At 36.9% G+C, this 10434-nt stretch overlaps 1 protein-coding gene and 1 long non-coding RNA gene across 2 annotated transcripts in view; one reads left to right on the top strand and one right to left on the bottom strand.

Moving 5' to 3' along the window:
- The window catches only part of RASGRF1 (Ras protein specific guanine nucleotide releasing factor 1), a 201742-nt gene that overhangs the window by 687 nt on the left and 190621 nt on the right, over nt 1–10434 (bottom strand). The window contains exons 24-26 of the mRNA XM_027851440.1: nt 10146–10225; nt 4498–4615; nt 3258–3326 (exon numbers count right to left, since the gene is read on the bottom strand). Coding sequence (XP_027707241.1) covers nt 3258–3326; nt 4498–4615; nt 10146–10225 — 267 coding nt within the window. The remainder of the gene's footprint in view (nt 1–3257; nt 3327–4497; nt 4616–10145; nt 10226–10434) is intronic.
- Nucleotides 1–10434, top strand: part of LOC114035362 — a 17456-nt gene that overhangs the window by 1100 nt on the left and 5922 nt on the right. Inside the window, exon 2 of the long non-coding RNA XR_003568212.1 lies at nt 912–1137. This is a non-coding gene — a long non-coding RNA (uncharacterized LOC114035362). The remainder of the gene's footprint in view (nt 1–911; nt 1138–10434) is intronic.

The following is a 10434-nucleotide window of genomic DNA, read 5'->3' as shown; positions in this document are numbered from 1 at the left end:
CCTTCCTTCCTTCCTTCCTTCCTTCCTTCCTTCCTTCCTTCCTTCCTAGCTGGTAATCTGGTATGTTGCAAAAAGTCCTGGATTCTGGTTCTGGTTCTGCCATTAACTGGCTGTGGGATTACACACAACTTTTCTTTTTAACCTAAAAAAAAATTATCTTGCCCTCACCTGAAAATGAAGGCTTTTTTGATTCAATGATCCTTAAGGTCTCTTATAGCTGTTAAATGTTATGATCCTATGAAAGGTTTAGTCAGTTCTGTTAGATGTGAGCTGTTGCTCCCAGAACCTAGGGACAAGGGAAATTTTGAAGTGCCAGTCCCTGTGATGGGTGGAAAATGGGCAAAGGAAAGATAGGAAGGAATAAAAAATGAGACCCACCAAATCTTGTGGTAATCTTTTGGAAACAAAAAAAATTTCTTTTAATTCAAGTAAAATGATAAATAGGTCTACAAATAGGTCTTATTCATTGTCTTTTAAAAATATTGGTTTTATGTTTGCCTCTTTTCAGTCTTCAGGGACTTTTACTATCCGTGAGTTTTTAGAAACATTAGCTAATGACTGCAAACATTTTTACCAGTTTCTAATGTAAGTGTGGCAGTCACCCAGACTTCTTGACTGAATCAATTAGTCACCGAATACCTCCAAAAGTAATTAGCTTTACCAGATGATAATCCCTCTCTTGAATCAATCAATCAATCAATTAATTAAAGGCATTAGATTAACTTAAAGAAGTCCATTGTATGAAATGAAATAATGCTGAGGAAATTTGGTCATACCCTGTGGATTTTTTTATAAAATAGCAAGCCAATTCAGATGCATTTAAGCATCTGTCAGGCTAGAGCAAAGGGCAATCTGGTCAATACTCTGAGAGGGAATCACTTGACTAGAAGATGACTTCATTAATTTCATAGGGTTGGAAGATTTGGACCTCTCATCATCATCCTGGGAATGTTCCAGAAACGTCAGTGACTGGTGGCAGTGGGCCAAGGACAAACTCTCAGGAGCCAAGGACAAACCAGACACACTGAAGAAAGGCAGCTTTAAAACTCTGCAAGGGGCCCAGAAGACAGCTACAGCATGACTAAGGGAAACTTCATGAGGATCCCACTAATTGAAGAAATGGACTTCCAGTTGTAGGTAAGCCCTTTGCCACATGTGTCATGCCCACTTCACCCTGGAACTCTATGTCCTGGTTGCTGAGTGTGGCACATTTTGGGAGATGTTTGTTATTACTGTTATTACTATAGCACCTTAGTAAATATCTCTTTCTAAAGGGCTAATTAAGTCTACTGACTAATTTATATTGACTAATAATCCTTTAGAGGAAACACTTTGGCAGGCTAACCCTTCCAATGCACCCCTGGAAGTAGGGATTTGGAATAATCACCCCACGGCATGTGCTACATTTTAGGTGTCCTGAGATGCTATCAAGCCATGACAACTTAAATTCATCCAATTATTTAAAAAAAAATAAAAAGTCTATACAATTAAAGTATTTATATAAAAGTTCTTAAGAGAAGCAAAATCTAGCAGGAATGCAGGTATTTTTATGGGTAGTGAGAGGATAACCCTTTCCATTATTGGGTAAGCCAGATCAGAATTATGGTGATTCTCCACTGAATAACCACTGAAATCTTAAACACTCCAGGAATTAGAGAGCCATATAACCAGATTAGAGGCAGTTAGTGGTTTCAATGCTCAGATCTAACTGTTGACTTTATTAGCTTTTCTTCTTTTTTTGTTAAATCCATTATTGGCTATGAGTAGAGGACAATGTGTTTGAAGCTCCACAGATATGTTGAAATTCCCTAAGCAAGGGCTTAGGTTCAGCTCATTGTTGTATATGAATATCTACTAATGTAATATAGGTTCTTAGTGTTCAGCACACTGCATTATATGTAACCCAATTATGATTTGTTGATTTTTAATTTGATTTGATTACTTAAGCTAATAAATGTTCATGATTTATTTTAAAATGCAAATATGAACTTAATGAATGAATTTGTTAATAATTCTTCCCTAATGGAGACATTAGTAATAAAATAGACAATACTCTAATTGCACAGGCACCAACCCAGAGCAAAAAATGTAATCAGAGTTCACCCACAAACACAAATTTATATGAAAAACCAGACAAATAGGGAAGACAAAGGAAAAGTAGATATGGTATAACTTGAATAACTGTGAGCTTTGGAATGATCTGTTGATTGAACTTTTGAACTGAGGTTGAATTGGAAAACCCTTTTTGTTTCAACCCTTATTGTTCAAAACCTTTCGAAGATGAAGTAATGCACTTTCTACTTATGTAAGGAGAGTATATGGAAGATAATTTAATTTAAGGTAATTTAACAACTTGCAGGGCTTCTGGGTCAAGACTGTGCTCAAATGCCACCCCTCAGAAAAGGCCTTTCCTCATTGCCCTGATTATGAATCTCCCCCTACTCCTTCCCTGGCCCAATATTATTTTGTAGTTAATTTGTGTATTTTGTATGCTTACTTGTCTCTATAAATTGCACTCCCACACTACAATGTAAACTTGAGGCTAGGACCCATTTTCTTTCCATGTTTGCATTTCCAGTGTATAGCATGATACCTGGCTTAATACATGCTTTTGGAAGTGAATTAAGTTGACTTGGGATATCATTCTGTTGGAAAGGGTGAATTAGCACTGACCACAGAAATTGCACTTTTAAGTAAAACCTATTAAACTTTTTCCTTGTCATCTGTTCATTTCTCAGAAAAGTAGAACACAGAAAAAATCAAATTAAAAAAAAACATTTTAGAATGTTCCTATGGGTTGGTTTCCTGCCAGGTAAGGTTTTCATTTTCTTGAAGGCCTAATGTTATTTGAGTTTGGGCTAGGATTTATTTTCACAGCTACTGTTGTGTATGGCAACTGATTCCTGAAGTTATTGACTAAGGTGTAACTTTAAAGATAAATATATATTAAAAAATATATATATGAAATATATATATGTATATACATACATACATACACACACCTATGTATACCTAACCTGTGATTTCATCAGTATAAGAACACCAATTCAGGTGAGACACTCACTTGTAACTTACAGTCTTAGTTGTCTGAGACACTGAGAGGTTAATTACTTGCTCATGATCACATAGTTGGTACTTATTAGGGGGAAAGAGTTGAATTCAAATCCTTTTGAATCCAAGGCTGTCCTTGTAGTCACCATGTCATGTTAGCAACTTTCCCCTTCCCTTACCCACAACTGGAACTCATTAAAACATACCTTTGCTTGATGTTCTATTTTGTAAGCTGTTTGTTGAAATTGACGAATCTCTCTGATAATATGGGATATCTGTATAACAATAAAAAGAATTTTTGAAAAAAGACCTTTTGCTATATTATTGCAAAAAAAAATTAAGATAGAGTTCAACAGCTAAGTTGGATGTCAGCCTATGTAACACAAAAGTATTTGAAATTCATTTCATTTCTTTGAAGATTATATCAGGTAATGGTGTTCTTTGGACTCGTAGCTTGCTTCTGAGGGAAATGCACCACTTGTTAAATCCATATAAGTATGTTAATGTTCTATATAGAGGCAAAAACTTCATTTTAATGAGCTTGATAGGACATTATATTGGTTTTATTTAGTATTACTGAAATGGAATTCTATGGCTACAGTGTATTTTGGGGATACTAGGTGTCAGCTATTCATTTAAAAATTGATTTGTATAAAGTATATGTTCATAACACATTGATAGTGTATTATATTCCCAAACAACACTTGGGAATGTGATAGGGAATGTGATAAAAGGGATTTCCTGATCTCCCCTGTGGTTAGAGATATTTCTCCCTCAGTCCAAATTGCTTTGTATTTACTTTATGTTTTGCACATACTTAGCTACTCATATACTGTTTTCTCCAAATATAATGTAAGCTCCTTGTGGGTAGAGACTTTCATTTTATCTTTGACTTATGCTAAGCCCCATAGTGCCTTGCACATAGTAGGCTATTGAATAAATGTTTGTTGAATTGAATAGAATATTTTCATAGGTTTTAAAGATGGTGGTTACAGAATAATAAACACTACTTTGTTCTTCTGACTTATTAAATTAACAAAATTAAAACTGATTATTCCCAAAGGTGATGAAATAGCTTTTGTCATATTGAAAAAATTGTATGGAGATCAGTTTTAAATAGCTCATGAGTCTTAGTTTGCTTGTGAAGTTTTCTTTCTGCAACTGGGAGATACTTGTAGAGGACCCATGGTTTTTTGCTGAGCTATAATGATTAACCATAGATTCAGAAGGCTTTGCCCGTCTTTTCCTGATTCTGTGACCAACCATCTACAGCTGAACTCTTCTTCTCCCTCCACTGGTGATCAGTTGGGAGTTGTTCATGTCAGTAAGCTGCATGTCATTCTGCAAAAGGCCAGGACGTATGTCCCACTTTTAGAATCAACACCTCCCTCCCTCCCCTGGCTCTCACCTCTTTACTTTCCTTAGAAATAAGCATTAGAAACTCACCATCCTCATTTTGGAGAAGTTTACCAGGCCATCCTCCGTATAATTGGGTGTTCCTTCTTCTATGAATGCCAAATCAGTGAGGTACATTCCAAGATATGGAACACAAGGTGGGTCACAACTTCAAAGCAAATGGTATAAGAAAGGTTTTTCATTAACACACACACACACACACACACACACACACACACACACAAACACAACCCCCCCGGGGCTATGTCTGCCTTGCATGCACTTTTGTGTTCTCTCTTTTAAAATAATGTCATTAGGTTTACTCATCTGTGTGTGTGGTTTTTTTTTTTTTGAATCAGAGAGAATTTGTATAAACTCTGGTATATACAGTCAGGCTTCAAATTTAGGGTTTGGCACTTATTTGCCTGTTAAGTAATCTGAGGCAAATCTCTTTCCTCATAGAGGCCTCAGTTTTCCCATCAGTAAAATAGGGATAAACTTCCTTGTATAATCGGCTTTTGTGGCAATGAGTTAGTTAGATGATGTTAGTAAGGCCCTTGGGATTTGGCAATTTCAATTTTCTCCGGCTTTTCAATCAAAGTAATAACACCACCATGACCTATAAGACATTCTAGAAATTGCTTTTCTTTAATCTCAAATACTTTGGCACTGTACCCAGGCCTGCTTTTATTGGCCTAGTAAGCAAACACTTCTCTGTTCCCTCTTTGCCTCTTGCTTCTTACTCATTAACCATCTCACTTTTTCTACCCAAATTTCCCTTCCCTCCATCAAAATTCCACCAAAGACTCACTTTTTTGAAAACCAAATCCTTCCAGACCAGCCTCACCTGATTAACCATGTTCCAGTCCCAAAATGCCTTTGGAATCTTCCATTCCTATTTATTTACATATGATTAAGTGGACTCTGTCATGGGCATGATTTTGTTACTTGTATTGATAGAAATACGTATTTTTATTTTTGTGTCTTACTCCATTACTGGTGTTAGGGGTGGTGTCTTTTGTTGCTTTTTAAACATTTCCCCACACCCTCAGAGCTCAGTGCTCTTCACCTAGGGTTGTATATAGTGTATTTTTTCTTTTTGCTGTCTTTGAACTCTTCATAGAATTCAAACTAGGAACTGCTTGCTTCTTGGGATCTCCTTGTTATCAGTTGGTCAAAAAGCTAATAGATTAGGACTTAGGTGGGTACTAAAATGCTGAAGCATGTCACATGATGTTTCTGTCTTTTAAATTGACCCCTTCTTTTGTAAAATAGGGATTATTATTGTTTCCATATTAAAAGGAAGTGTCAGGAGGACTACCAAATACTTTTGAGTTTTTTTTGATGGCCTGGTACATTGTAAGCTATTCACAAATGCTCTATGTACCAATGTATCTTCTATTTATCATCTCTATCTATCAATCATCTATGTTTCATCTATTTATTTATCATCTATATCTATCAACCAATCATCCATATATCATCTACTTATCTATCATCGATATCTATCTGTCTATCCTGGGTGAATATAAAGTTATTATGATGATGATGTAAACTTTGTTTATTTTTAGACTTTCAGCATATCATTAAATGTTTATTCAATAGAACTCCTGCAAGCACCCTGCATCCTTCTTGCCAACTTAGCATACAAACCAAGGCTTAGCATAATGGCAGCCAAAGCACAACATGACACAGACAATTGGAGAGAAAATAATAATTAGGATGTACAATAAGATCCCCAGGGGATAGTAAAGAGGCAAACACACAGGCTAATGGAAAGAAGGAGGCACTTTTCCAGTTTTAAAAAGTGATTTGAATCCTATTCATTCAGCACAGTGTGGAGCACTTGTGGAAAGAAACTGAAAAGAAGCAAAGTACAATGGAAACGTCACACATACAATTACATAATACAGTCTAGACTCGTTACCAGCTTACCCCTGCTAACTTTACCCTTTCATTAAAAGCATTTTCCTGTCAATTGCATAGCTTGCCAACAGCCACTTGAAACTAGATTTCCTGGCTCATCATGAGAGAGGCAGGCAGTAGTGGAGGTAGTAATTGAGTGGAAAGCTCACTGGACGAGCAGCCAAGAGACTTGGCTTCCTGTCCTAATTCTATCTGTATGACCTTGGGCAAGTTCTTTCACTTCTCTATGACTCAGTTCCTTCATCTGGGAAGGAGAATTATAGCATTTCCAACTGGAAAAGACTTTGGAAGTAATCTAGGCTGACTCCCCCCATCTTACAGATAAGGAAACTGAGGCCCAGAGAAATTAAGTGATTTGCCCAAAGTCACACAAGTTTGTAAGAAGTAAGGTTTTAACCCAGATCCTCTTATTCCAAATCAGTGCTCTTTCCACCATACCGTGCATTCAAATGCAAGGGCAGACGAAATGATTTCAAAGGTCTCTCTTCACTTTAAAATTCTATAATCATTGTATAGAAATCACAACAAAAGCCATCAAGTGCTATGTAAATGTGAGGTGCTCTCATTTACTTCATTAGCACTCTATGTCTGCTTGTGGCTCCAAAACAGAAATAAACAAAACACACGAATGCTTGGAGAAGAATTTTGCCCTAATAATACCTAGAGGGAGGTTTTGAAGGGTCGCAGCAATGATACATTTACATGCCTGCAAATGGTATCTTGAAGATCTTATATTGCCACCCCCTACTTCCCATTTCTCAGTCATAATAAATCCTGAAATTTCAGTAGAGTCTTTCTTTTCTTTTGCTGCCCAGAACTCTCAGACAGAAAAAGATCAGAGGGTAAAACGAGTCCAGACTGAATATGAATGATTAGAAATTGGAGAATCTCTCTGAAGGTCATATGGGGTTCCCTATCCACTTAAGTGTTTGAAAACCATACAGCAGGATCAAGGGCTTGATGTGGTTCATGTATATCAGAAGCAAGATAACAGCTGGATTTATGTTTGGGAGAGCTGGTTTGTTCTATTATGGGGACAGTGTCCAGATATGGTAATAGGATGGATATAGGAATCTGCCAGGTGTCTTACATCATCAAACTATTTTGAGCTCCAGTTGAATGCCAGACCCTCTGCTGGAGACTTTGAGGTATTACAAAACAAGTCTTCAGGAGGCTACATTATAACTAGTGAAACAGGAGAAGAACATATACAAGGACACACGTGATTATAAATAACATGGAAAATAGATACATAATCAATTAAAAATGCTGAAACACATGTATAACTGCTGAGGGGTTGCTGGAGTGCTTGGGAGTAACTGGAGTAGACGAATCACCAATAAACTGGTACTTTGAAGGTGTGCCATGAAGGATCTGAATCAATATTGAAGTAAATAAAACATTATGATATATTCTGGAAAGGATTTGTTCACTGGGGAGAATGATCGTGAAAGGCCTCTTCTGTCAGGCAAAGGGTGAATCTATCACAAATTATAAATTAAAAAAAATCTATATGGGCCCTAAAACTGACTCTTAGAACATCTACTATGAAAGAACATGAGAATTCAAAAGAAGTAAATCTGTCTGGGGTATTAGACATTTTGGGATAGGTACAAATGAGGAGAAATTTTGGAAAAAAATTCTCACTGAATTTTAGTTTGTAATCTGGGTCTGAGAATTTATTCATCTCATAAAACTTTCATGCTTAACTATTCCATTAATGGCAGGATTTTTTTTTATTATTTCACTCATAAAGTAGTGTTTATTCACTGCAGGTAGAAAGAGTCATAACAGAAGTTTAGGCAGCACAGTTTAGATAGAACACTCCATGAAGAGTCAGGAGGCCTGGATTCTTCAGGAGTCTTCAACCATGGAATATTAAGCAAGTCACTTAATCTCTCTGTGCTCCATATCCTCTTCCCTCCCACCCCCCCTTAAGACAGGGATATCTGCCCAGGCCTACCTTGTATTGATGCATGCAAAGGATAAAATGTGTATTAAAATACAAAGTCTTGAGGGGAAAAGTGCTGTTACTACAATGTTCTATTGTTACTGTTTTCTTTTAATTTAGTTAGATCCATACCACAAGGCTAAGACTATGATTTTATAATGAACTTGACTCCTGGAATTTTATTTCTAAGAAAATTAAAAGCCTAGAACCAAACATTCCCTTTCTGAAGAGGAAAAAAAAAGTCACAATCTATGCCTTGGTCATCTGGAGAGAACAGGAAAGAGATACTTGCTAATTTAACCAGAAAGGGAAAACCAGCAATGATAGGCATTGTGGTACAAAATGAGAAACTGAGGATGCAAATAAGGAAGGATACTATAAACAGGAAAGGAGATAAATGTTGATGAAGCTGAGGTGAAGAGGCTTTTCTGCAAGACAGACAAGTTTGTGAATGAATAATGTGAGAGCCCAAGGCAAAGCACTGGCCCATGGAATAGGAAAAAAATATTGTGATGTCTCCCAGGGACAATGACTGAAGAGAAGATTTAACAGCACAGATGGATAGAACATCTGCCAAAGGACATAAAAGTGGGGATGATCAAGCCAATGATACATTGAGCTGGTGAAAGACGGACTGAAGGACAGCAGGACGACACAAGAAGAACAGGAGGAGGCTCTTGGAGTCAGGAAAGGAAATTCATCAGTACTTCTTTCAGTTGACCTCTGTACCCTGGTTATTAAAGGGCCAAAGGCATCGACTGGTCTCCATGTTTGGTCTTGAGGGTGAATAAAATGTCTCTGGGGACACCATAGCAAGTGTTTTGGCCATTGAGTTTTCAGATGAAGGGCAGGGTGGGCAGCACAAATGTGCTCCGATGGGACACTGAGCATGGGCTTGACTCAAAGGTGTCTAAGGAAATGCATCCACAGTTCTAATGCTGTTCAGTCAACAGGTGATTATGTAACACACAGTGTGACTGTATGGGAAATGGAAATCAATACAGAGACCGAATGGAATTACCCGAAGAGAGCACTTGATTAATGAGTGGAGAAGGCAACACTCACTGAAAATAACAAAGTCAGCATGTCACATTGACTTGGAACAGAGTTTAATACAGCCACATTGAGAAAACACAATCAATGACCAGACTGTCTCTTTAGGAGTTCTAACATAATTTGATGGAGACTCTGTTTCTCCTCTTCACAGTGACCATTGGGTGTGCTTTCTTGGTTTTATTGTAACATGCCAAACATGGCAGATATACAAAAAGTGCTACCTGCAAATTGTCTTCTGTCTGTCATTTGGCATAATGATAATTAAGATGAAGTCAAAATCATTCGTGCCAACGTGGATACCAGGAAACCCAACTTTAGAAACATAACAGGCTTTACTTATTCCCTTTCAATCAATTGAGTCACCACGTTAAGACAAGTGCTTAGTGAATTTAACATGTCAGTGTTTCTAAGCTCTAATCCTAGCTCTTACATTTGCTTGCTGTGTGACCTTAGGTAGATCTCTTTCCCTTTTTGTTCCTCTGTCTCCTCTTCTGGAAAGAGGTGATGATAACTGCAAACTGACCATCGTGTCCTTAATGAACAATAAAAATATTATTTAGCAAATCCTAGGCCACAATTATGGTTTAATGTCGTGTTCTTGATGAAGTGTTATTCATTTGCTTCCAATATACTTATAACATAAATAATGGCAAGCAGACTTCTTTTCATTTTTTTTAAAAATTTTTTTTGGAAAAGTTTTGTCTGCAATGGCCTTTAAATTTTTTCTTTTTTTAGAAAAGTAAGAATCACAAAATGACACACTTACTTTTTCAGAGCTTCTCTCAGATTCTTAAATCTGCCCTCTGATGACACAAGTTTTTGGAGTTTATCAATCAAAGCTTTTGTCTAAAAGGAATTAGAAGCATTTACTAGCAAACAACACATTTAAAATGTCAGAAACAAGTTGCTTTGCACTTCCTTCAACTTCATGTCCTTGCTAAAGTAGAGGAAAAAAGAACATTTTGTTGTGTGTGTTTGCATGGTAGAATATGACCTAGTCTTAGAACTTTTTTAGATGTTTGGAACCTGTCAAACTGTCTTCTTTTACATGCACA

This window comes from Vombatus ursinus, unplaced genomic scaffold (genome assembly GCF_900497805.2).
Source record: "Vombatus ursinus unplaced genomic scaffold, bare-nosed wombat genome assembly UNPS02009205.1, whole genome shotgun sequence".
NCBI classification, from domain to species: Eukaryota; Metazoa; Chordata; class Mammalia; order Diprotodontia; family Vombatidae; genus Vombatus; species Vombatus ursinus.
This window is presented reverse-complemented; position numbering and strand designations above follow the sequence as displayed.